Here is a 26,588-nt window from a genome sequence, read left to right as displayed (position 1 = left end):
GGGAAGGGAGGGCCACTCGGGGTGATCTGGGGGTCTGAGTAGGGAAAAGGTAGATCTGAAGGAGCAGATGCCCAGAGAAGAAGGCACTGGGGGAGACACTTCCCCTGCCTGGACTTCCCAGGAGGCAAGGTAGGGGACAGGTGTTTGAGTGAGGTCAGGAAAGGAATTCGAGAGGGGTCCCAGATGGGGGCTCGGAAGGGATAAGTGTAAGGTGAAGTGCCAGGGAAGGTGAAGGCCTGCGTCAGGGTCCCCAATAGTGGGGAGATAGCAAAGGGGGTTCTGGCCTTGGGGAGCGGTGTTCGGGGTCCCTCTCAGCAGGACCAGAGCTGTCCGGAGCTCCACCTCCCGGCCGCGGCGGCAGTGGTTGGGGGGGGGGCAGGGAGGCGGGCGGGAGGCGGGCGGGCGGGCCAGGAGGGAGGGGGAGGGAGGGGGAGGGAGGGGGCGGGCCCGGCTGTGCGCTCCGCTCGCTGCTGGCTCCGCCGCCGCCGCCGCCGCCGCCGCCGCCGCCGCCTCAGCCTCACACACTCCGGGAGCGGGAGCGCGGCGAGGACACGAAGCCGCCGGGGCTGCTGCGCCCAGAGCCAGCCGGAGCCGGACCCTGAACCGTAGCGCCAGCCCGAGCCGTGCAGAGCCGCAGCCCGGGCCGGGGCCAGTGGCGGCTCTTGGAGAGCAGGGCCCGCGGCCGGCGCTGCCCCGAGGCGGGTAAGGATCGGTGGCGGTGGAGGCGGCGGTGACTCCCGGCGGGGAGCGGCCATGGCCGGAGGGAGCCAAGGGAGGGGCGCTCAGCCGACCGAGGCCACGGGGGCCCAGTCGGTACTCAGCGCGCCGGGGCTGAGGTGGGAACCGTTGGGGGCTCGGAATGGGGGTTGCGGCTGGGGCACTCTGGCCTCCAAGGTCCGCGGCGAGAAGCTCGAACGAGGAAAGAGGTGCTGGATCGGACCCCAGTTTAGGCGTCCCGCACCCCGGCGCGCTTGGAGCCGCGCGGTATAAGGGGGCTCCAGAAGCGCGAGGGACGGAGATGGTTTGGAGGAAGCGCACAGCCTTCAGTTGGGGGGGGGGGTGTTCCCTGAGGACGAAGCAAGCAAGGACCCTCATCCACACACACACTTGTTGGGCGATCAGCTCGGATCACTCAGGTGCTTCCAGCTCCCCGCGGGTACCTGGAGGGCCAGACCACGGACATATGTACACGCATACATACATATGTGCACACAGGCATACCTCCCGCACACCAGCGCCCACTGGGGCACCGTCACTAGCTCAGAATCCGCTTCAACATTTGAACGCTCAGCAGCACGGACATACAACCCGTGGCCATTCAGAGCAGCAGAACACAACCGGGTGTGACATTCCGCGACATGTACACACAAACACAAACTCGTGCCCTCATGTACGAGTGTCACGGCCACGGTTCGCCATGTGAACACTCAAAATCCAGCCTCGCACACACATATTCCTTTAAGGAACACACCCTAACATAAATTATGTTACACTCCTTGGCCAGAACATAGGTACACAACATACGCCTCGCTTATACTTCTTGACTGCATCTATAACCACAGAACCCTATGTCTCAGCACACGCCTTGACGGCACACACCCTAACACAGCAAGTGGCACCCACAGCAGCGCCTCACGGTCACAAACACAGAATCTACTGCTTCACACATCTTAACACTGGCTGTCACACACACCTTACACCAACAGTGTCACATTACACCTTGCAGCGTATACACACAAACAGACGCTCTGTGCCTCTCCCTCGGAGGCAAGATACCATCAGGGGAAGGCGCCGGGCCGCCCAGAGAGTCCCTAGCGCCCCTTTCCCCTTATCGCGACACTGTTAGTGTAAATATCGGCCCAGCGGTAACCCTTGGGGCTGGCCGGCTGGCCGGATCTGCTTCCCTGCCAGCGCCTCCCCCACCCCCACTCCGGGGCCGGGCCGGCCGGCCGGGTATTCCCGGAACGAGCTGGACCTGGCAGGCCGCGCCATCCCGCCTCCCCGGAGCTCTAGGGCTCTAGGTCCCTTTGCAGAGGGTAAAGGCTTGGGCAGTGTTCGCGACCCTCTTCGGACCTTTTAGCTGCATTCTCCAAGCCACCTGGGTCCCCAGCACATCTGGGTCCTACGCACCTGTGTCCCTCTCACACCTGGGCGTCCCCTCCGCGGGTCCCAGCTGCAGGCCAGAGTCGTGTGCGCCCACAAGACCCTGAGATCAGGAGGGAGATCACTGCACGCACAGAAGCAAAATTAGCCGGCCAGAAGGACCCGCACCCCTTCCGCCTAGCTACCCTCGGGAGCCCAGACTTTTGGCCTCAGTTTCCCAGCAGTGGTCGGCGACGATTCCTTCTAGCAGGGAATTTTCGGGGCGGCTTGGAGGGCTTTGAGGATTTAGCGTGGGGCAACGACCTCTTATCCGCCCTCGGCGAGAGGGTCCGTTTTATGAGAATTTCTCCCCACGGCCAGGCTCGCCGCTTTGTGATTCCGGCGCCGGCTCCCTCCCCGCCCCCTCCCGGCGCCCGCTGCGCGGCTCCTGCCGGCGCCGGCTTGCGGGGGACCCTAGGCTGAGGCCCGAGATGCGGAGGAGGAGGGATTCCCCGCCGCGGCCCCCGGGGCTGGAGGCGCAAGGGGCCCGCTGGCGACGCGCTTTCTCCCCGCGCCGCGCTCCCGCCTCGCCCCGAGCTCGGGGAGGCCCGGCGTCGCCGGGGTGGGGGTTGGGCCGGCCGAGCTGGAGGATGGCTAAGGAACAGCCGCCGTCCCCCCTCCCCCGACTCACACTCCCGCGTCCGCTGGGAGGAGACTCCCCACGCGCAGGCTGTGTCGGGGGAGCGCCCTGACCACGGCGGTGTAGGCAGGGGGCTGCCCCCGGCCGGCAGAGTCCAGGACGTCCTGCCGGAAGACGCAGGGAGCCTTCCATTACCTGCTCTGGGCCAACCCTCGGTAGCTGCCAGGAAAGAGGGCGCCCGGAAGGTGTTTGTGACAGCCCAGAGGTCTGAGTGTGTGCCACGGGGCGGGTGTGTGTGTGTGTGCGCGCGCGCGTGCTTTCTTGACTTGGGGGTCTGGGAGGATTGGAATCTGTAATTATAACTAGATAAGGGCGTAGGGTGAAATCGAGGAGAAAGGGATGAGAAGGGCCTCCAAAGATGGCCAGGGACAGGGCGGTAGGGGCGCAGGCCTGGTTTCAATTCTGGCAGCATCTAGTTTCTCCCCTTTCCCCCCATCCAGCCCCAATTCTAAAAGGGATTCCAGCTGGAAAGGGGCATCTTGCTGGTGTGGCGTCTTCCTGGCAGAGGGGCTCCTGCTGTGGCTACTTGCTCAGAAGAGCTGGGCTAGATTGAGACAGTAAGCTAACTGTCGTGAAGAGTTGGGTGGAAGGGCCAGGAGAGGGCCCGGGAGCGTGGGGGAAGTCAAGACTGGGGGGATGGGAGAGTGGGGGAAGGAGAAAGCCTTCTGATACGGGCAGAGGGCTGCCCCTACCATGAGGGAGGATAGCTGGTGCTGCAGAGAGAGTCTTTCAACCATGTATTGAGCACCTACAGTCTGCCAGGGCCCATGGTGGGTGATGAGGATGCAGTACTGTAGTAAGATACACACCATCTTTACCTTCATAGGTCTTCCCAACTGGCAGGGGATTGGTTTGTTTATTTATTGAACCAATGAGCACCTACTGTGTGCCTGACACTGGAAATAAAATGCTCTGTTCAGTGATGGAAAGCTATCTGTCCTATACAACGTAATAGACCTTAATGCATCAGATCTCATTTAATCCTTACAAATAAGTTCAAGAGGCAAGATTATTTCCATTTCACAATATGAAAAATATGTTCAGAGAGGTGAAGTCACCTGGTCAACGTCACACAGCTGGGAAGTGGTGGAACAAGGGTTTGACCCTCCCCCCCCCACAACGATAATCTGACAGAAGAATGCAGGTGCCTGGAAACCCTGCAGAGGCTAATAAAGGGTTGTGAAAGAGAAGGGAGAGGAGCTGAGGGCTGCACACTTAGTCACTGTGGGAAGCCTCTGAACAGCCCCACCCTACACAGCCCAGCTTGCTTACCCTCCTCTCCCAGATGTTTGCTTTTCCCCTCAGTGTTCTGTGCCCATAGTGGCGGTGGCTGTTGGTTGTGTAACAGTGCAGGGGTAATGGTGGGGTGGAGGGTGTCAGGGCTGACTTAGCTACTGGAACAGTGATGGCTGCCCCTATGTGTTTCCTCTCTGGCCACAGTATTCAGCAGGAAGTGGCCCCGGTCCCTGAGGTGGGCTGGCAACGAAGATTCCAGGCGAACCCTCACCGCTGCCCTCCTTCCTCCCCAGATACTGACACAGATGGCGTTTTCCTTGGCCTTGCCTGGACTCTGCCCCCTCATACCTCACTGTGCTCCATGGGCCTGAGAAAAATGAGTCACTGTCCCTGCTCAGGCTCTGGCTTCTCAGGGTCCAGGTTGCCCATGTCACTAGGTGGAGGTTAGGACACCCCTGCCAGGAAGGCAGCCAGTGCCGGGGGAGGGGCTGATAAGGCACTAATCACTTCAAAGGCTGCAGCCTGGGACTAATGACTCCCAACAACCAACCACCAGGACAAAGTTCGGTGATGGTGGGAGCAGAGAGAGGAAGGGCCGCCTCACAGCCACTCTTGGCTGCTCTCTCTCCCTGCATCTTTACAGGCCTCAGGGCTGGGGTGTTGGTGGGGATGTGGAGCAGCAGCCTGGGAGGCATGGGGTCCTTCGTTCCTTGAACCCTAAGCCCTCTCTTTCTCTTTCCCTCCTTGCCCGGCAGGTTTGGCAGCCCGGGGAGTGAGAGAGAGGGAGAGAGGGAGAGAGGGAGAGAGAGAGAGAGAGGGAGAGAGGGAGAGAGAGAGAGAGAGGGAGAGAGAGAGAGAGAGAGAGAGAGAGAGAGAGAGAGAGAGAGAGAGAGAGAGAGAGAGTGTGTGTGTGTGTGTGTGTGTGTGTGTGTGTGTGTGTGTGTGTTGGAGGGGAGGTGGTATATAACAAACAGAATCTGGCCTCAGGGATTTCTGTTGATTTCCCTCCCCCGTCCAGCCTTTCCCCAACACATGTGAAGAGGCACTCTTCTCAAATCCCAACCCTTCCACTTACTACTTCTCTGACCCAAGACAGTTATTCTTTTTGAGCCTCAGTTTTCTCATCTGTACTATGGGATGCACTGTAATACTAAATAGTAGCCATTGCAGAGGGTTAGCAGGATTCCATGGGATAATGGATGTAAATGTAGTAAAATCTCAGGGAGTGTGAGCTGGGACGATGGTGATAGTGAAGACAGTGATGATGATGGTAAAAGTGATGATAATGGAATTTGTACTTATTTCTTAACTCCAAAGACTTAGTATATCTCAAAGTTTGTCCCAGAAGGTCCCAGACCATTGCTGCCTTCACCCTTCAGCCTGGGGGTTTCTCCAGGTCCCTCCTCCAGTATCAAAATTCCTAAGGGTGGGGCCAGATAATGGTCATGTTAAAGAACTCTCCAGGTGCTTAAGGAGCTAAACCCTCTTCAATTCTTGCTCTTACTTTGGGCAACCCTCCCCCAACCTCATTTCCCCCCAAATTCCTCCTTCCTCCAGGGAAACCATCCCCTCTTAACCAACCACCAGGTTGGTTATTGCCTTGGATATTCCTCTTCGGTTTTCTTTCCAGCTCAGAAGTTACATACCGCAATCATTTCTTGACTCCTAAGGGTGACAGGATGAGTGAGAGAAGATGTATGTGTGTTGGGGTGGGGGGGAAGTGGGTGGGGGGAGGGGAGAACGTGTCACACTCTTGCTGTGTTTGTGCTGCCTGGGAGGCCTGAAGGCTTCAAGCTGGGGAAGAAAGCCCCGAGGTCGGTACTTAATCGGTAGCTCTTAGAGCAGCTACAAATCAAAATCACCCTGATGCTGCCAGACCGTGGACCTCTGAATTTGTAGCAAAAATTTGTAAGCATTCATTTTTCTGGGAAAAATCGGCAGCGGAGTTTCATAAAATTCTTAAAGGGGGGATGTGACCGCAAAATGTTACAAATTCTTGATCCGGAGGGAGTGAGTGGAGGCAAACCATCACTGCTTTATTTCTCCTCTTTGTCAGGTTTAGGGCGATTCCGAAGTAACCCCCACCCTGCCGAGATTATGCACAGAGGTGGTGCTCACAGTGATCCCATATTGTGTGTGTGCTATGGCGAGGAGGGCAGGATAAGGTGCCCAGAAGGGAATGAGGTTCTTTGGAGACAGGTGTGTTTGAGTTGGGGCTTGACAGTAAGATGAGCCCAGTGCCAGGTCCACGCAGACAGAGGGGAAGTAGATGGAGGGTGGATCCAAACAGAGCATCAGATAAATTCCTCCTTCCTTTAAAGAGATTAAGATTGAAGCTGGGAACAAACGCGCTCTAATCTGATAAGAGCCTCACACACATTGAGCCCATTAGTGTGAGGAGTGCCCATGACCAGGGCGAGGCCGTGTGTAAGGAATCTGCATTCAGTGACCATTTGCTGAGAGTCTACTATGGACCTAAGCAGAGAAGGATTAAATTGGACCCCAGGGAGTTCTCAGTGGAGTAGGGAAGTTGGGCAAGGAAACCAGTAGCCACCACACAGAAAGTTCCAGAAGAGGCTAAGCCTGGGAGCTAAAATAATCATAGTCATTCAGGAGCTATTACTGAGCACCTACTTTGTGCGGGGTCCAGGGCGAGACCCTGAGGATATAGGAGTAAACAAAGCAGAGGTTCTCCCGCTCTCTGCCCACAGTCTCGTAGGACAGACAGACAATTCACAAATTATTTCCCAGACAGCTCCCTAACTACAATGATAAGTGTGTTGAGGGAACATTTGTTGAGGACTCACTGTGCTAGGCATTTAGCCCATATAAGGTCAAGCTCCCTGGGAAAAAGGTAGTATTATCCCCATTTTACAGATAAGGAAACTGAGGCTCTAAATCACTTGCTCCAGCTCAGGCAGCCAGTAAGTGAGCAGCTGGGGTTTGCCTCAGACTGTCTGATGTCACAGTCCCTGCTCTTTTCTACCCTGCTGCCTTACATGTGTCAAATGGGTACCACCCAACAAAAGTGACAAATCGTCATTGAGTTAGGACCACTGTTAGCTCCACAATGGCAGATCACCTCAGTCTTGTTCACTGCTGTGTCCCACTGCCCAGGACAGAGCCTGGCACATTGTAAGTGACTAATAAACTTTCAGTGAATGCATGAACAAGCACCTACAGTGTGCCCAGCTCTGTGACGGTGCATAGGTGGGGGCTGGGGGATGAGTGTAGGGAGCCCTGTCCCTCTCCTGTCCCTTGGAGAGGCAGACAACACAGAAACAGGCACACAATACAGGAATTGAACAACATGGGCGGTGGTATCCCAGGCCACAAGGTGATTCATCGCTGCGGGATTGGGACACACAATAAGTGGCTGTGAGTTGGAGGAAGGAAAGGTCACCGTGGGCTGAAGAGGCCTGGAAAGGCTCCATGGGGGACCAGAGCCTGCCTTCGGTGGGGTGGCTGTGACCTGTGACAGGGCCTGGGGTGGAATTTCCAGGTGTGGGGCAGGTATTCCAGGTGCAAGAGGGGAGCTAGGAAAAGGAGATTGAGCCTGAGGCTCTGCTGAAAATGCTGGGCCAAAGACTGGATTTGAATAAAGGAGGGAGTCAACTGGGACTGTAGCTGGAGGGTCTGCCTGGGGTCTGCTGATGCATAGCTCAGAGCTGGGGGAGATGGGCAGAAGTGGGCTATTGTGATGGGAGTGCAGCTTGTGGCTGGCTGGGGCATACAGGGCTCTAATTGGAAAGATTTGGGGGTGGTTGGGGAGAGGATGTTCACTGAGACTGAGCAGGGGTGGCAGGAATGGTCAGGGAAGGGCTGGTGCTGCCACTGGCAGCTCTGTCCCAGTTAGACCTGCTGGGCTCCCAGTTGCTAAGGACAGGCCAGGGCAGCTCCCAGTGCCAATTCCAGGGCTAGTCAGCCCTGACCCTAGTCCTGACCTCCAGAAGCTGGAGAGGGAGGGTGAAGGAGCCCCAGGAACCGTGTGTGTGCACACAGGTGTGCGTGCTCAGGGGCAAGTGTGTTTGGAAGGAGCTGGGGGAGGGCTAACACCTACTCCTCAACCCTAACCATTTTCAAACCTTGATTGGTGCCCAGTTCAAGCTGGCCCTTCGTGGGTGTGGGGACATTGAGCACTAGCAGTGATTATCGTCAAAAGAGAGGGATTTGAGATGTTATACTTCACATGCATGCACTGACTTGGCATCTCAGAAGGGAGAGGAACAAGACATCATCCCTTCTCCCTCCAGCCAGTGAAAGTGGCCTTCAGTGTGGGCAGCAATGATCTGGGGTCTGGGGTCTGGGGAGTATAAGCATACCTGTGTCTCTCTCCTACCGTGTTTGGGGGAGGGGGGTGCTCCAGGTCTCACCGTTCCACTTGCTGTCTCTCCCTATCTCAGTATCAGGGTAATTAGCATGGGTGACTAAGGCTGGATGCTGGTGAGAAGGAGGTGTTGGGCAAAGCAGAGAGTAGAGAGCAGGGAGGGAAGGAGGGAGTGTCAGGAGGGTCAGGGCTTTCCATGGGCGGGAACTGCTCTAGACCTGTTCAGGGCCCCTACCGGCTTCTCAAGCTCAGGCAGACACCGCTGCTACACCCAGCCGCGGGTGAGACTCGGGGTTCTGTGCTGGGGCACAGCTCTCTCTTGGGAGAGTAGTGTGGAGGTGAGGGAAGGAGAGTGGGGGACTGGATCTGGGCAGCCCTTAGGGCCAGGGCTCTCCTCCCAGCTGACTCTCTGTTCTGCCTCCCCACCTTACAGCTCTCCTGACTCTGGAGCCTGCCCAGATGGGGCCCCTGAGGCGCAGCCCAGGCCCTGGGGGGCAACGGGTGCTGCTGCCCACCAGGCTGCTGGCACTACTGCTCCTGCTGGCTCCATCCCCAGGCCACGCCACCCGGGTGGTGTACAAGGTGCCAGAGGAACAGCCACCCAACACTCTTATTGGGAGCCTCGCAGCTGACTATGGTTTTCCAGACGTGGGCCACCTGTACAAACTAGAGGTAGGCGCCCCGTACCTGCGGGTAGATGGCAAGACGGGCGACATCTTCACCACTGAGACCTCTATCGACCGTGAGGGGCTCCGGGAATGCCAGAACCAGCTCCCTGGTGAGCCCTGCATCCTGGAGTTTGAGGTGTCTATCACGGACCTGGTGCAGAATGGCAGCCCCCGGCTGCTAGAGGGCCAGATAGAGGTCCAGGACATCAACGACAACACGCCCAACTTCGCCTCGCCAGTCATCACACTGCCCATCCCCGAGAACACCAACATCGGCTCACTCTTCCCCATCCCAGTGGCTTCGGACCGTGACGCTGGCCCCAATGGCGTGGCATCCTATGAGCTGCAGGCCGGGCCCGAGGCCCAGGAACTATTTGGGCTGCAGGTGGCGGAAGACCAGGAGGGGAAGCAGCCGCAGCTCATAGTGATGGGCAACCTGGACCGGGAGCGCTGGGACTCCTATGACCTCACCATCAAGGTGCAGGATGGTGGCAACCCCCCACGGGCCAGCAGTGCCCTGCTGCGAGTCACCGTGCTCGACACCAATGACAACGCCCCCAAGTTCGAGCGCCCCTCCTACGAGGCCGAGCTGTCTGAGAACAGCCCCATAGGCCACTCAGTCATCCAGGTGAGAGGCCCGTCCATCTAACTGTCAGGGTGACCCACCTTTAGAAATGGGAGCCCACCCCAACCTCATGAGAGTTCCCTTCACTTAGGAAAAAAAATCGACCAAAATACTGTGGAGAGATCTCGTCTCCCCAGCCCCCAGCCTGTGAGACAAGCCCACCACACCCCAGCAGGTGATTTCACTTTGCTCTGTCACGCTACTTAGGTGACAGCGGCATAGCACGTGAACAGTAATCCCCCATCCCCAGGGCAGACTCAAGTTGGAGAAACCTGCAAAGCGAAACCCCCTCCCAAGTCAAATGATACTCTCCTCCCAGGCCAAGCCAGCTAAGTTGGAACAAATGAATCGCCCTTCGTCCAAGTAGAATCTCTCCCAAGAAGAGATTATCTTCCCAACCACGGGCCTTTTGGCCAGATGAGAGTTTCCTGAAGCTGGAGGACAGAGCCTTACTTTGCCCGTCCCTGACAGTCAGATGAGATCATCTTAGCTAGATGAGTCCTCCAAGTGCTAGAAAACCATACTCAGATGTCTGTGCACCTGCCTCCTTCCCTAGGCACGGGGCACCCATGGGTGTGGGGGGCTGGGCCCAGTGGGGGGTCAGTGGCCTCTGCTGAAGTTCTCAGCACCCTTCTCCATGGGAACTGCCACAGGCACTGGGCAGCTCGGTGGGGCCAGGTCCTAGGAGGGAGCAAAGAAAGCATCCTCGCAGACAGGTGGGCGTATCTCCCGCTGTCATCTCTGCCCTGGCCTCCTGCCAGCCCCGGCTCCTTTCTCCTTCCCCATGGGCTGCAGCTATCTATCTTTGATGTAAGGGAGCTGAGAAGGGCTCGGCCTGCCCTGTACACCATTACCCATCCTTGGAAACCCTTCGTCCCATGTCCTCGAACTGAAGAAGGGCATAGGGAGGAGTTTTTTTTAGAGGCTAGTGGACTGGAACCTGTAGAAGAGAGACTGAGAAAGAAAAGGGAGATAGACAGTCGGGGACGGCAAATAATAATAGCCTAGGTGCCAGGCACTGTTCTGAATACAATATGTGTATTATATCATTTAATTCCCACCGTACAAGGTAAGCATTATCCCCATTTTACAGATGGGGAACTGAGCCCGTAGAGATTAGGGAACCTGCCTGGTATCACCCAGCTGATGTGTTTAGATCCCACCTTGGCCATATCCAGCAGTTTGGCTTCAGAGCCCATGTGTGTAAGAGCTGGGAAATGAGATGAAGCAGGAGCATGAGGCAGAGACAAGGCTACAGGTAGCAGAAAAAAAAGGATAGGGGAGAACCCGCAGTGGGAAAGAGGCCAAAGGAGAAATGAGCGAGATAGGAGGGAGGCAGAGATGAAAGTCAGGAGTCACAGACAGACACAAAGGGAGGTAAGATGGTCAGAGAGGCAGATAAGGAGGTGGGTGACCAATGTCAAGACACAGAGACAGTGGGAATTATAATGAAAAAGTCAGTGACAGACTAGGGGAGTAGGGCAAGGAGAAACCATTAGAGGAGTGAGCAGAGACCAGGTAGCTGGGAAACCCTGCCCACGTGTTTCTCCACGATTGAAAAAGTCCTGATGGGAAGGAGGGGAGACCAGCAGTGGCTTGAGGGCCCGCTGGGTGTGAAGCCCAATGCTGTGTCAGCACTGATTTTCAGAGATGGACAGTTGGAGGATGGACAGATGGATGGATGAATGGATGGATGGACAAAAAGAGGGATAAATGCTATTTAGGGAACACTTGCCATGTGCCAGGCAGTGTTAGGCATTTTTACACATATCATCCCATTTAATTCTCACCACGACCTCGTGAAATAGGTTTTGTTATCCCCATTTTATACATTTGTAGACTGAGGCTTAAGGAGGTTAAATAATTGGCCCGAGGTTACAAAGCTGGGAAGTGGTGGAGCTGAGATTTGAACCCAGGACTCTTGTTCTGCTCCCCAGAGACTCTGCCAAGTTGTGCCTATCCTGTCCTTCCCCCTCATTCCCCCACCCGTGCTGCCATCACATTCTATCTGGCTGTGACATAACTCCAACCCTCCTGTTTCTCCCTGACCAGTGCTACCCCACGGCCATTCCCACCTGGCTCCTGTTGCCCCATCACCACCCGTGTTTGTACAGACAGGCCGAGTGGCGTTGGCGTGGGAGGGCGTGCCCACTGCAAAGGGACAGACAGTTCATTGTCTAGTGCTGAGAGCCCAGCCCGCTGCCAGCAGGCTCTGTAGCCTGCACCAATCCCTCCCTCCCAGCTGCAGGCTCGGCCAGATTCCTCAAGTTGGTGCCCAGCCAGCGCCAGCGCCAGCCCCGGGAGGGGAAGAGAGAAGAAACAGGTTTCCCCGGTTTGACAGAGTAGTGGCCTGGCCTGGCCTGGCAGGCTCCTCCTGACCCACATCCCTACCTGGCCGCTCTCAAAAAAGAAATCCCCGCACCTGTGGCCTCCAGGTGGTCATGTGGGTCTCCATTTGTGTGCAAACACACGTGCATAAACACATACCTTCTCACATAATCACAACTCATGTATTTGCATGCATGAATATTTACACATATGTCATGCATACTCTATCTCTACTATTCACACCTTTCCAGCTCTTCAGAAAGGGTGAGGGCCAGTTTAACTGGGTGGAAGGGCCGCCCTAGTTGCTAACTGGATCCTCATCCCTGTATTTGGGTGGACTAGTCTAGGAATGATAAGGAGAGTTATAATGATATCGTATCTCTAGTAGTTGCTTGTATCACCGCTGAGGATTTGTGGGCTGCATCTGTATTCTTCAGGGAAACGGATCAGTAATATCTTCCACAGTGTCAGGATCGGGAAAAGGGTGGTGTATGCATGTGCTGCTTTTGGAAAAGGTGCTGCATTAGATTAGTCGTGTCTGCCACGCTCATTGGAAGGCAGCACGTGCATCCCTTCATCTGTTATCCCCGAAGTAACCCAGCCCTGTTTTCCTTGTTTTTCACCCCCTGCCCTATAGGTGAAGGCCAATGACTCAGACCAAGGTGCCAATGCAGAGATCGACTACACGTTCCACCAGGCACCCGAAGTTGTGAGGCGTCTTCTGCGACTGGACAGGAACACCGGACTTATCACTGTGCAGGGCCCCGTGGACCGTGAGGACCTAAGTACCCTGCGCTTCTCGGTGCTCGCCAAGGACCGCGGCACCAACCCCAAGAGTGCCCGAGCCCAGGTGGTGGTGACTGTGAAGGACATGAACGACAATGCCCCCACCATCGAGATCCGGGGCATCGGGCTGGTGACCCACCAAGACGGCATGGCTAACATCTCAGAGGATGTGGCAGAGGAGACAGCTGTGGCCCTGGTGCAGGTATCTGACCGAGATGAGGGAGAGAATGCAGCTGTCACCTGTGTGGTGGCAGGTGACGTGCCCTTCCAGCTACGCCAGGCCAGTGAGACTGGAAGTGACAGCAAGAAGAAGTACTTCTTGCAGACCACCACCCCCCTCGACTATGAGAAGGTCAAAGACTACACCATTGAGATTGTGGCCGTGGACTCCGGCAACCCCCCACTCTCAAGCACCAACTCCCTCAAGGTGCAGGTGGTGGATGTCAATGACAATGCCCCTGTCTTCACTCAGAGTGTTACTGAGGTCGCCTTCCCAGAAAACAATAAGCCAGGTGAAGTGGTGGCTGAGGTCACTGCCAGTGATGCTGACTCGGGCTCCAATGCTGAGCTGGTTTACTCTCTGGAGCCTGAGCCGGCCGCCAAGGGTCTTTTCACCATCTCCCCTGAGACTGGAGAGATCCGGGTGAAGACATCCCTTGATCGGGAACAGCGGGACAGCTATGAGTTGAAGGTGGTGGCAGCCGACCGGGGCAGCCCCAGCCTCCAGGGCACAGCCACCGTCCTCGTCAATGTGCTGGACTGCAATGACAATGACCCCAAGTTTATGCTGAGTGGCTACAATTTCTCAGTGATGGAGAACATGCCGGCACTGAGTCCAGTGGGCATGGTGACTGTCATTGATGGGGACAAGGGGGAGAACGCCCGAGTGCAGCTCACAGTGGAGCAGGACAACGGTGACTTTGTTATCCAGAATGGCACGGGCACCATCCTCTCTAGCCTAAGCTTTGATCGGGAGCAGCAAAGCACCTATACCTTCCAGCTAAAGGCGGTGGATGGTGGTGTTCCACCTCGCTCAGCTTACGTTGGTGTCACCATCAACGTGCTGGATGAGAATGACAATGCGCCCTTTATCACCGCCCCTTCCAACACCTCCCACCGGCTGCTGACCCCTCAGACACGTCTGGGTGAGACAGTCAGCCAAGTGATGGCTGAGGACATAGACTCTGGTGTCAATGCTGAGCTGACCTACAGCATCGCCGGTGGCAACCCTTATGGACTCTTCCAGATTGGGTCACATTCAGGCGCCATCACCCTGGAGAAGGAGATTGAGCGGCGCCACCACGGGCTGCACCGCTTGGTGGTGAAGGTCAGTGACCGCGGCAAGCCCCCACGCTATGGGACAGCCTTGGTCCACCTGTATGTCAACGAGACCCTGGCCAACCGCACGCTGCTGGAGACCCTGCTGGGCCACAGCCTGGACACGCCACTGGACATCGACATTGCCGGGGATCCAGAATACGAGCGCTCCAAGCAGCGTGGCAACATCCTCTTTGGCGTGGTGGCTGGTGTTGTGGCCGTGGCCTTGCTCATCGCCCTGGCCGTGCTCGTGCGCTACTGCCGGCAACGGGAGGCCAAGAGTGGCTACCAGGCTGGCAAGAAGGAGACCAAGGACCTGTACGCCCCCAAACCCAGCAGCAAAGTTTCCAAGGGAAACAAAAGCAAGGGCAAGAAGAGCAAGTCTCCCAAGCCCATGAAGCCAGTGGAGGACGAGGACGAGTCCGGGCTACAGAAGTCCCTCAAGTTCAACCTGATGAGCGACACCCCTGGGGACAGCCCCCGCATCCACCTGCCCCTCAACTACCCACCAGGCAGCCCTGACCTGGGCCGTCACTATCGCTCTAACTCCCCACTGCCTTCCATCCAGCTGCAGCCGCAGTCACCCTCGGCCTCCAAGAAGCACCAGGTGGTGCAGGACCTGCCGCCGGCAAACACATTCGTGGGCACCGGGGACACCACGTCCACGGGGTCTGAGCAGTACTCCGACTACAGCTACCGCACCAACCCCCCCAAATACCCCAGCAAGCAGGTAGGCCAGCCCTTGTGGCTCAGCACGCCCCGGCCCCCACCCCACCCATACCACGGGGCCATCTGGACCGAGGTGTGGGAGTGACAGAGCCCGCATCTCAGGCCTGCCGTGCCCACCAGCCCAAGCCAGTGGTGGGAGGTGGAACTAAAGATCGGGGGGGTGCTGGGACCTCGGGAATGACTCCACTGCCTCACCAGGCTTGGATAGCTGGGCGGAGTGAACCCTGAGGGTATGCTCTGTGTCTCCCCTCCCTGCCCCCTCCCCGCTGGGAGAAGCCTGTGACTTGTCACATCCTGGGATGCTAGACCAGCTGCTGGGTCCTGCGGGTGGGGGCTGATGAGTAGAAGGGTTTGGAGGCAGCAGGGGGAGGGAAGTGGGGAAGTTTTCTCCGAATCCGGGTCTCTGTCTGAGACCAGCCATGGGTGCTTCTCTAGAGCGGAAACAGGGAGTCTGTGGTCCTGGTAGGTGACTGCGTGGGGATCCTGACAGGAAAGGGGGCCTCCCCATTTGTGCCTTCTCTGTGTACGTTGTCACCCTCTTCCCCACCCCAGACTCCTGGGGCTAGGCCCCAGTCCCAAACACTTACCTCTGATAATAAAGTTCTCTATTTTTGGAGTTTTGGTTTCTTATTTTCCGGGAACTGAGAGAAGGAGTGAGAGAGACTGGAAACGGCCCTCTGTCCCTAGGTCCTGCCCCACTTTCCCATCCCTGCTCTTCGCCCCTCCCACCGTCCCAGACCTGCCCCTCCCCTCAAGCCTATCTTAATTGACTGTCCTCCCCCTCTCCATGACCATGTCTGTATCTGGGGAAACTGCCCTTCTGAGCAACCTTCACATGGAGGTGTCTGGCAGTGTGAACCCTCACCGCATGTTTGTGGGGCCTTCTCCCTGACAATGACACCCTTCACCAAGAGAGAGCAGGTGGCGATGCACCCAAGTCCTGCCCTTTCTCCACCAGCCTGACCTCTCCCACCAGCCCACACTGAGTGGCTCCCGAAAGACCTCAAACTGGAGTAGCTGGTGGGGGTGGAGGGCAGCCTGGCTGCCTCAGGTGAAGGTAAAGAACCTCTATAATTACACCAGCCACTTTCCCTTGGGGCCATATCTTCCCAAGTCCCCTTCCCAGCCTCTTCTTCTCAACACCACTCCACACCCAGCAGTTAGCCTGCTCTGCCCTGTGTCTCCCCACCCTGGTCACCAGCCTGGGCTGCTGGGAAGGAGGGCCCAGGGAGACGGGAGGGGGCTCTCCAGTGCTTTGGACTGACCTGTTCCGATCTCAGGGTGCTCCCTGCTGACTGGGGCTGAGGGGCCTATCCTGCCCCCTCCCTCCCCTCCCTCACTCTGGCCACCCTGAGCGGCTGCTGGCTCTCACTCACTCTCTCTCTCTCCGTCTCTCATTTCTTGCTTTCCTGGGTCTGCCCTGTCTCTGGCTGTGCCTGAGGAGGAGGCTAAAGTCTGGGTGAGGGGCCTCAAGTCCTGGGGGAGCCTCTGAGGCCAGAGGCAACCTGTCTCCATGGCGACTGAAGAGGCTTGAGACACTCCCAGGAGGTCCCAGGCACCAGCCCTCTACTCTGATTCCGTCCACAAACTCCCCAATTCCCCAGGGTACCCCCAAAGTAAAAACTCCTGGGGGCTTTGGAGGAGTAGGGCAGGAAAAAGTGAAATCTGGTTTCATTTCCTTTCTCCTGGACAAATAAGCATCTCTAGGCTGACCCAGCAGCTCCTGACCAATCCTGCTTTCTCTTTCGTTCTTCTCCCTACTGCCACCGCCTCTTTCTTTCTTCTGTTCCTTTAGCTCCTTCATCTCTCTTTTCCTGGGTCTGAGAGAACATCCTTTACTTGGCTCCAATCCAGCCCATCCATGGAGCCACACTAAACATTCGAACACGACCAAACAACAACACTGTTGTCATCCTCAAAACACATGGGCTGCATCTCTGCTGTGTGTTCAGCACAGTCCTAGACCCTGAGTTAAAAATGGTGGTATTCCTACAAGACCCACAATTGACAAGATGAGGCAGTTGAGAATCTCGGTGTTGAGGGGAAGAGCCACAGAGAAAAGCTTTTCCCAACTTGTTCTACCAACCACCTCTACTGCTCACTTCCTTTTTCTGAGTCCTCAACAAGTGCGTCGTATCATGCTAAGCACATTCAGCGCCCATAACCTTTTGTGATGCAGGTCATTGTAATGCTCATATTACAAAAATGAAAACTAGTTAGCGATGGAGTCAGATTTCAAGCACAAATCATCAGGAAATTGGATTGCCAGAGTGTGTTGTTTTCCATTCTGCTATAAAAAAAGGGGTTCCATGACTAAGTTTTGGTAGGAGAGGACGCACCATCACATTAGCCTATAAAAGGCTTGGCAAAGCCTGCAAAGAGGAGGAGCCTGATAAACTTGGGATCACTCTGGGTTTTCCAAATGTGTTTGACCAGGGTGCCCCCTCCCTGAGATACATAGTATGAGAAAAGCTGCGTAGGACATGGGGGTGAGCTCCTGGGAGGGGAATGTGACACTGAGCCAGCTCTTCAGTGAGGAGCAGGAGGTGGGCGGGAGGCTGAGCCAAATCCAGATGCGGGAGTGAGTGTGACCACCTGAGACGTGAGACTGAAAGAACTGTATGTTGTAGAGGACACAGATGCCTTGCCAAAAGCTCCTTAAAAGGAAATGGGACCCCCTGAAAGCTCATGAGTTTTGGATGAACTGAGTTTCAGAAAGTTCACTGGCGTGTATGGTGGCCTTAAAGTGGGTAGAGGTGAAGGTAGAGGATTGACTCTCTCAGGTCTGGACTGAGACGGCGGCAAGGAGGATGATGGATGGATGGATCAGGCGGACCTTCTAGTGAAAAGACCCGCACGACTCAAGGGATAATTGGATATGGGGTCGTGATGGGGTGTGAGGGGAGAGCTACCAGGATTCCCAGGGAGACGTCAACCTTCTGAGTCTGGGTGATGGGACAGTGATGAGATCGTTGCCCATGCAGAAGCTGACTGAAGAAAAAGATTTTGGTTTCAGGTATGTTGAATTTGAAGGGCCCATAGAGACAGCCAATTGGATATATCCAGCAAATGTCTAGAACTTCTGGACTAGGGTTTGAGACTGATTTTGAATCTAGGCTTTTTAAGATTTGAGTCATAGAATTATAGGGAGCATTTAGTGTTGAGTATGACTCCACCCTCCATTTTACAGAAAAGAATCATAGGAAAAAGAGACCAAGTGACGCAAACCTAGTAGGCAGGGCTGTGCCTTGGATTACCAGGTGCAGGTCTGCAGGGAGGAAGGGCTGCTGGCTAATATCTTAAAAGAAAACCATGTCCTGTGCCTCCCCGACCCTTCTGGAGCTTGTTCACTCCATCACCGGGTAGACATGCTCCTTTGCATCCTCCCAGCCCCAAATGTCAGGTCAATTCAGGGGATCTTATCTGTCATCACCCAGACCCTTCAGTGTTTTGGATCACAACATGGATCCCAAGAAGGGCTGCCCATTCCTGAAGATGGAGTGGGAACCAAGGTGGGAAGGCAGCTCTGAAACTCCCTGTCCTGACAACATCCCCCTCCCCTGAATGAGAGGGAAGTTGTGTAAGGGTATCAGGAGGGTGGGTCTGCAGACCCGCAGCATCCTCTTCTGGCTATCTCGATAACCTCCTGTTGGGAGATTTAGAGTAAAGACAAAGCACCACGAAGTCTTAGAGGATTAGAGGGAGCCTGGAGCCTCATCAGCAGGATCTGGGCCTGGGCTTCTCCCACCCCTGGCCTCCAGGGGCCCTGGGTCTGCGCCCTCCACAACTCCTAATTTCTGGTTGGCAGGAGAAACAGTGGCGGTCCCAGGTGGGTGTTTGGGTGACTGGTTGGTTGTGCCAAGTGCCAAGCTGAGGTTGCCAGGTTCCTGGGATGATCGTTAACCCCTGGCAGGCAGACAGGGCTGCAGGCTGGGAACAGCCTGTCACTGTCCCATCCCACCCCCCACCCCCACCCCCAGCCCCCAGTCTAAGCCTCTAAATCCTAGCTCCACAAGCCAGCGGCCCCTCCCAGAGGCTCCTTCCTACTTCCTAGAAGAAGTCTCCATTCAAGGCCAGTCTTCCGAATCCCTGATGGATGCCGGGCTGCTCCCCCTATGCCCAGGTCCTCCTGGGCCCTACTCTCTCCAGTTTATACTGTTTCCTGATCTGGAGGACTGGGGAGTTTCCATTGTTCTGCTTCCCCACCCCCAGGGTGCCCTGGTTTGTTACCAGGCTCCCTCTCCATCTTGCCCCCAACCTTTTTCCACTCCCAGATCTCTCTGGAGGGGAGAGAAGCAGGGACATGGGGGCTGAGTGGGAGGGGACTCAGCAGGGAGTCTTGAGGCAGCCTACAGCATTGCAGACCAGGGCTGAGGAAGGGAGGATCAAAGAGAGGTTGGCACCTCACCTGGATGGAGGCAATGGGAAGTTACAGAGCAATGAGACAGGTGAGGAGCTGGAGTTTTCGGCGGGGCGGGGGGGGGGGGGCGGGGGTTTCTTTGGAAATAGGGAACTGTTCTAGTATCGGTGAACTGTTTTGGAATTAAGAGTCTGTCCTGCTTTTAGAAAGGAGCTGCTCTAGAAGTTGGAGGCTTGCTGGATTTCAGAGGCTATGCTGGAATTAGGGGAGTTGGCTGGTATTGTGCTATTTGGTTTTGGCTGTCTGGAATTAAAAGGAGGCCGTGCCAGTACTGGGAAGCTGCTGTAACAAGTGGTTGTAATGAGTTAGGCTTATTGTGGTGGCCTGGGGGCTATAATAACACTGGGGCCTGTGCTGTGTTGGGAATTTCACTGTGTGGTCTTGGCTGTCCTGGGAGCTGTCCTAGAATTAAGGGGCAGTCCTCTATTAAGGTCCTTGCTTTCTGGCTTTCTGGGGGGCTATGCTGTGCTAGAGGGCTGGGCCTCGTCCTAGTCGCCGCTGAGGCCGGGGTGGGGGCTGGCAGCTGTGAGGGTGGGCCTGGCTGGGGCCGCAGCCTGGGCTGGTGGTGGGTCCCGTGGGGCAGGCCGGCTGGCCAGCAGTGACACTCCTTCTCCCTGCAGTTACCTCACCGCCGCGTCACCTTCTCCGCCACCAGCCAGGCGCAGGAGCTGCAGGATCCGTCCCAGCACAGTTACTATGACAGTGGCCTGGAGGAGTCTGAGACGCCGTCCAGCAAGTCATCCTCGGGGCCCCGACTCGGTCCCCTGGCTCTGCCTGAGGATCACTATGAGCGCACCACCCCCGATGGCAGCATAGGAGAGATGGAGCACCCCGAGAACGGTGAGGGGCGTCTGTGTGGTCGGGGCACCCCGGGAATGAGTAGGAGCCTGAGAATGGTGACGAGACCTTAGAAATGGCCTCTCTTAGTTGAGCTCTTGTGTGTTCAGTCGTCACCGTGCTGAGCGCTTTCAGGTATATAGTCATTTAATCTTCACAACCACTCTCTGATCTGAGACCTTTCTTGTGCCCACTTTACAGTGGAGGAAACTGAGGCTCAGAGAGGTTGAGTCAGTTACCCAAAGCCATACGCAGTCAGTGAGAGAGTGGGGAGGGATTCAAACCCAGGCTTCTCTGATTCTGGAGACTTTGGATTCAGCCTTCCATTACAATGCTTCCAGGGAACAGGGACCCCGAGAATGGGGGCCAGAGGGCTCAGAGAGTGGTGAGGGCAGCTTGAGGGACCCTTGGGGTAATGAGGGTCCCTTAACGGGGCCAGAAGGCCTTGAGAAAAAGGAGGGGACTCTAGATGCTATGAGGAGCTCAGAAAAGGGTATGATGACCCCCTGTGGGGAGGAGCCAGAGAGGATTTGGCTGAGGAGAGGGAGTGGGGAGACCTGGTGGGGAGAAAGGCTTATCTGGGAGGGGTTTGGAGGGTGATGGCAGAAGAGGGGTCTGGGTGGGAGCAGAGGTCAGCGCGGGCATGGACAACAGGGCATGCTGTCAGGATGTGTGTGTGTAGCTCGTGTGCGTGTGTGAAGTCATCCATGGTGGGGGAGACAACAAGCTTCCCCTTGGGATGGAAAGACTCTCCATCTTGGATCTGTCCTCAGGTCTCACCCCCTCCCTCAGACCAAACTCTCCCACTCCCCCAAAAGATGAAAAGTTCCACACCCCACCCATCGGGCACAGGGCCCTTGTCTAGCCTCCCAGGCCCTAGGTCTCAGAGTGCCCTCCGCCCCCACCCTGCCCCTCCATGCGCGATCTCACGCCCGTCTCGTCCTTTTTGTGCCCGCGCAGAGCCGGCTGGCCGGAGCAGGCCCTGAGTTGAACTGCCAGGTATGTGGGAGCTGCTCTGGGGTCTGGGGTCTGTGGGACTCGGCCCAGCACCCAGCCCCGCCCACCCAGTGCTCCGTGCCATGTTGGGTCCCCCACTGTGCCCTGAGCTGAAGAGCCCAGGAGCTTTGAGGGTTAACACAGAGCTGTCCCCTCTTCACTTCGCACTGGCAGGAGGCCAAGCCAGGTTGGGTGGTGCCAGGGGAGCCCCCACCTCAGGTGGTGTTGCTCAGTTACATCCCTGAGGGGAGGGGTCACCGCCTGGTACTGTCCCCAAGCGAGGGTGGGACAGGGGCAACTGTGACAGGAAGTGCTCATGGCCCAGCCGTTCCGTGGAGACACCCCCCTCCCCTGCTGCCCAGCAACCATGCCGGCTACTGCTGATGTCAGACGGCCAACTCCCATTCCCATGGGTGTTCTGGGCAGGGAGCCGGGGCAAGGCCAGGGGTGGTGGTTGGTGTAGGGGCCGGAGTGAGGCGGGGAGGGGCTGCATGAGCGCACTTGTGGGTATGTGAGTGTGTGCTTCTACGCGAACCCCTGGCTTTGTAGCCAGGCCTTGCTGGGCTGCGCTAGGGTGGGGTCCCAGGACACCTGGGAGCATGGTGAGGCTTCAGGGGGCTCAGAAGGAAGTTATGTGCTCACCTTTGTCTGAGGCTGGAGATGCCCAGTGTAGATATGTGTGTCCACATCTCTCTGAGTGTAAATGTGTATGTGCGTGTGCACACAAGAGAAAGTGATTGCGTCTTTAAATGAGGGTGGGGGTTTCCTCACTCCAACCTGAAGGTAGATGTGCACGTTTCAGCTTGTCTGGAACTAGATGACAGAGTGTGTAGATGAGTTTGTTTGTGCACCTGTCTGAGGGCAGATGTGATGGGTGTGCGAGAGGAGGTCTGGAAGGTGGGTGAGGGTGGAAGGAACGTGTCTATTTAAGGATAGATTGTGTGTGAGAGAGAGAGGGAGCATGAGGTGGATGGTGGGAGGCTGTGTGTCTATTTGAGAGTGTGTGTGCCTGCGGAGCTGGGTGGCAGGAAGGGGCGTGCACCCCTGTTCTGCAGCAGTGTGGAGGCACCGGTGGGAGGCCACAGAGCAGAGTTTGGCAAGGCTGTCCTGCCTGACGACGGCCCTCCCCCTCTCTCTCTGGCAGACCTGCGCCCTTTGCCCGACGTCGCCATGACAGGCACATGTACCCGGGAGTGCAGTGAGTTTGGCCACTCCGACACGTGCTGGATGCCTGGCCAGTCGTCTCCCAGCCGCCGGACCAAGAGCAGCGCCCTCAAACTCTCCACCTTCGTGCCTTACCAGGACCGAGGAGGGCAGGAGCCTGCGGGCGCCGGCAGCCCCAGCCCCCCGGAAGACCGGAACACCAAAACGGCCCCCGTGCGCCTCCTGCCCTCCTACAGTGCCTTCTCCCACAGTAGCCATGATTCCTGCAAGGACTCGGCCACCTTGGAGGAAATCCCCCTGACCCAGACCTCGGACTTCCCACCTGCAGCCACACCGGCATCTGCCCAGACGGCCAAGCGCGAGATCTACCTGTGAGCTCCCTTCTGGCTGGTGGCCAGCCCTTCCCCAGCCGCCGGCCAGCTCCCAGGTGGGCCCACTCCAGGGCCCCCGCTCCTGACCCCTCCAGCGTGGACTTCCTGGCCAGGGCCCTAAGTGGGGGGTGGGTACTGGCCTCATGACCACGCTGGCCCTTCCCCCATGCAGGGTCCAGGTCCTCTCCCCTCACTTCATCCCCCAGACCCTAGGGAGCCCTTTCTTCCCCTTTATGGGGCTCCTCCCAGCCGATGCCCAAGAGGGCTCCTCTACAACAACTAGGCTCCCTTCCCTCGACTTCCAGGGAGCACCCCCTCACTTTGGGCAGATGGTGGAGTCAAGGGTGGGCAGCACACTTTTAATTCATTGTTTCCCACATGGCCGACCAGGGCGGGGATAGGATGCCCCTGTTCCAGCCCTGAAGCAGGGCTGAACTGAGGAGACCCTCTCCCTGGGAACTCCCAGAAGAAACTCTTGACTGCCAGGGGCTCCCTGAAGGGCTTTTGTTACCAAAGGTGGGGTGGGGATGGGGGTGGGAGTGGAGTGGAGGCCTTGTCTTCCTGTACTGCTCCTGGGCTGGCCCACCTGCCTGCTACATGCCCACGCCCGGTCCTATCTGGGCCTCCCTTCCCGCTGGTCATGCAGTGTCTGTATATAAGGACCTTGGAATGATGTCCCCATTTCTGCCTGATTTGCAACTTTTCTTGTTGATGTTGTGTTGTCTTGGGGGACCCCTCTGGGGGGGACCTGCCCTGTGCCCCCTCCTCCCTGCCGCAGTGCCCCCCACCCCAGGCCTCTACTGTTCCATGTTGTAAATATCCCTGGGGCCGTGGCGGGATGGGGGTGCAGGCCAGGGAAACAAATGGTGGGTGGGGGTGGGGATGTGGGTAACATTCGCCTATCAGCAGAGCTGGGCTTTTATTTAATTTTTTTTAAGAATACAAATCTCTATTTTTTTGGAACTGTTGCGCTGTGCCCTGGTGGGGAGTCCCCGCTCAGGCTGGCCCCCCACATCCAGATAAGCATCACAGAGGGGCCCTGAGGCTGTGGGGGGGCAGCTGGACAGGGGTGGGATGACTGTGCCTCTGGCCTGGTTGGGTGAGTTGGGAGCAGGAAGGTTTGCTCAGGGGGTGGCTGGTTGCTGCCCCCAAGAAGGGGGACCTGCACCCTGCCCCCTCCCTGCCCCCCACCCCCCAGCCCCTGCCATGACTGACCCGTCAGCCTGTAAAACCACCATTGCCTTGATCTCAGGGGGTGGGAAGGGCTGCCTCAGGACACCCTGGGCTCCAGGCCCCCTTCTTCCAGTTGGGCTTCCCTTTGCCAGGGTCAGGGGTCCCGTGGGGGAGGGGGTGGGGAGACTGGGGGGCAGAGAAGCCCAGTCAGCCATGATGAGGTGGGATTCTGTTCTTCACCTCAGGGGGCCAGGGTGTGAGGGGCATCCTCAGAGCCCCCATCTCCCACTGTGGCCATCTCAAAGCCTCAGTCCCTCTTCCTTCCAGAAACCCCCACTGCCTTGGCCCATACCTCTCCAGCTCCCCAGGGGCCCAGGCTGGGAGGCTGGAGACTCAGGGTATGGCCCTTGCTTGACTTGGTCTAAGCTTGGGGGGGCGGCCCAAGGGTGGGAGGGGTGGGTACAGGCTGCTGGGTCGTCTGGTGCCTTTGGGAGCTGTGCTGCTGGGATCTTGACTCCTGTAACCCCAGAGACCCCACCACCACCCTTGAAAGCCGGGGGGCTGAAGAATCACCGTATTCTCTGCTCCTTGCCCCTAACTTGGCTTGGGGTAACAGTGCTGGGAAGGAGAGCATTGTTAGGCTGGTGGCCCCAGCATACACAGCCCTTCTATGGAGCGCAGGAGGTAGATGTGGGCTGGGGTGGCAGCAAACCAGGTCTAGGGATTGGCCAAAGGCTCCTTTCCCTGGGGGAGGCCCAGAAGTGGGCTGGGGCTTGTTAAAGAGATAGCCCCTTCCCCCTGCACAAACGGGGCAGGTGCAATAGTGGTGGAGCTGGTAATGTGAGGTGCCCAGCTGGTGGGTGGGTCAGTGGCCTCAAGGGCTGTCCTGGGTCCTGGAGGTCAGAATTCTGGCAAGAAGATTGTATGAGGCCCATTTGCTTGGTGGAGAGGGTGGTCCAGACAGGAGGCATTCCTGGAGTCAGTGGACTCCCCTCGGAAGCCCCTGATGGCCTGGGCACCCTGCCCTGGTCTTGGAGAATTCCCGAGCACTGAGTGGAAGGGCAGAGGAGCATTTTGCACAGTGGAGAAGCCAGAAGGAAGGGGGTGGCCCAGGTGGCTGGGAGGGCTGAGAAGCACAGAGGAGGAGCCCTTCCAACAGGCAAAGGCAGAGCCCCTGGCCCCCTGGTTGGGGTTGGGGCGCTGAGTCTGTCACCACCTGGGCACTCGAGAGGTGAAACCAAAGGTGGGCAGGGGATGGGTGACAGCACTGGGGACCACCCCTCTTGGTCCTAGGTCTGTGAAGCCCTTCCCCAATGCCTTGTGTCGCGTACAGTTTTATGTACAAATAGGCGACATTTGGCCAGAGGAGACCCCGCTCAAACCCAGCCTGACCCAGTCAGTGTCTTCCTAGAGGGGACGTAGTCTGTCCCCACCCCCCTACTTCAGAGCCTGTCTCTTGGTAGGGGGAGGGTATTTGGGGACATATTTTTCTCCTAGGGTCCCTGAAGCGTGTCTCACATCCCCGGGGGGAGGGTCTCTGGGGCATCCCTCACCTCTGGGGGTTCCCTAGGCCCTATCTCTCCCCTTGGGAGTCTCTGGGGGGACATGTATTCCCTCTGGGGACCATGGGAGCATGTCTCCCCCCTACCCAGGCTCTCTGGGGAGCCTGTTTTCCTCCCAGGGTTCCTGGGAGTACTTAAGGCATGTCAGTCTTGGGCCATCTCTCTTCCCAGGGAAGGGGGGCTATCTCTGAAGCATGTCTGGGAAGTGATGTTTCTGGTCCTCCCCGCACCTCTCTTCCCGGCGCGTCTCTGACCTGCAGCACTTGGGATGAGACTAGGCAGCTCTGAGTTGTCTTTTCTTCTAGGGGCTCTGGGATACCTCTCCTTCCTGAGGGCCCCGGCCCCTGGAGCCATTTCTTCCCTGGGTGGGGGCTGTCTCCTGGTGTTGGGTTGGCTTGTGTTGGCCAAGAGAAAGTCTCTTAGGGGGCGTCTCCACGCGGGACTTCTCTGGGAGGGGGGACTGTGTCTCGCCCTGAGGTTCCCGGGCGGTGTGTCTGCCCGTGGGGAGGGGGAGACTGTGTCTCCTCGGGTTATCTTAGTGGGGAGGGGGGCAGTGTCTCTCTCGTGTGTTGGGGAGGGGTGGGGTTGGGGAGGGGGGTTTTGGGCGAGTCGGGTGCCCACACTGGGGTCGTGTTTCTCTTGGTTCGTGCCACTTCCCACCGCCTCGCTCCTTCCGGGAAGGGCCCCCGTCCCGCTCCCACTCCACCCCCCCTCCCTGGCGCTGCGAGCACAATCCCGTTGATTTGTAATGATTTCTGTCTCTTTCTGTCTTTCTCTTTCTCTGATCTCCCCCCACCACCAACCCCGCCGCGAGCATGCGCAGGCACCGCCCCTATCCCTCCGGTTCGGTTCGTTTCCGGTTTGTTTGCTGAGCTGTCAATGAAAGACCCGTGTAATTATTCCCGAGCTTTACAATAAAAGTGTGAAAACCGGACCCCACTTGGCTTCTTCCAGGCCCTCGGGCCTGCGTCCCGGGGCGTGTGGGGGCTAAGCCTGGGGTAGAGACCTTGGAGGGGGCGGAGGAACGCGGACGAGAGAAGGGGGACCGAGACCTACACTGGGATTAAGCGGTGCCAGGCAGGGATGGGGCAAGAGGACGCAGACTGCGGGCAGACATCTACTTTGCACACCTCAAAGTGCTCGCCACCCCATCCGCTGGGCCCCATCAGCTCCACGCAACCCCATTCCCACTGGAGCTGAAAGTGCAAGCTAGGGATTGGGCTGGCGAGGGGGGCGCAGCGCTGCCGAGGGTTACGCTGTGCTGCCT

At 57.5% G+C, this 26,588-nt stretch overlaps 1 protein-coding gene and 1 long non-coding RNA gene across 6 annotated transcripts in view; one reads left to right on the top strand and one right to left on the bottom strand.

Moving 5' to 3' along the window:
• LOC141577099 (uncharacterized) overlaps positions 1-26,588 on the bottom strand; it is a 59,689-nt gene that overhangs the window by 21,831 nt on the left and 11,270 nt on the right. Inside the window, exon 1 of one of the 3 annotated variants that reach the window (XR_012505670.1) lies at positions 2,774-2,973. The exons of 1 other annotated variant lie outside the window; for it this stretch is intronic. This is a non-coding gene — a long non-coding RNA (uncharacterized LOC141577099). Of the gene's footprint in view, positions 1-2,773; positions 2,974-26,588 lie in introns of those variants that run through there. One more of the 3 variants, XR_012505672.1, reaches the window with a different exon arrangement.
• On the top strand, positions 481-26,281 carry PCDH1 (protocadherin 1). 3 transcript variants are annotated; one of them, XM_074360847.1, is made up of 6 exons: positions 482-702; positions 8,779-9,641; positions 12,604-14,799; positions 19,839-20,058; positions 21,016-21,054; positions 22,196-22,332. In XM_074360847.1, the coding sequence occupies exons 2-5, from the start codon at positions 8,805-8,807 to the stop codon at positions 21,039-21,041; spliced, it is 3,279 nt and encodes a 1,092-aa protein (XP_074216948.1). In that variant the 5' UTR covers positions 482-702; positions 8,779-8,804; the 3' UTR covers positions 21,042-21,054; positions 22,196-22,332. The 3 variants fall into 3 exon arrangements, with proteins under 3 accessions (XP_074216947.1, XP_074216948.1, XP_074216949.1); XM_074360846.1 differs by lacking the exon at positions 21,016-21,054 and having other exon boundaries at positions 481-702; positions 22,196-26,281; XM_074360848.1 differs by lacking the exons at positions 19,839-20,058; positions 21,016-21,054; positions 22,196-22,332 and having other exon boundaries at positions 12,604-15,414.

The sequence above is a fragment of the Camelus bactrianus genome, chromosome 3 (assembly GCF_048773025.1).
Source record: "Camelus bactrianus isolate YW-2024 breed Bactrian camel chromosome 3, ASM4877302v1, whole genome shotgun sequence".
Classification (NCBI taxonomy): Eukaryota; Metazoa; Chordata; class Mammalia; order Artiodactyla; family Camelidae; genus Camelus; species Camelus bactrianus.
This window is presented reverse-complemented; position numbering and strand designations above follow the sequence as displayed.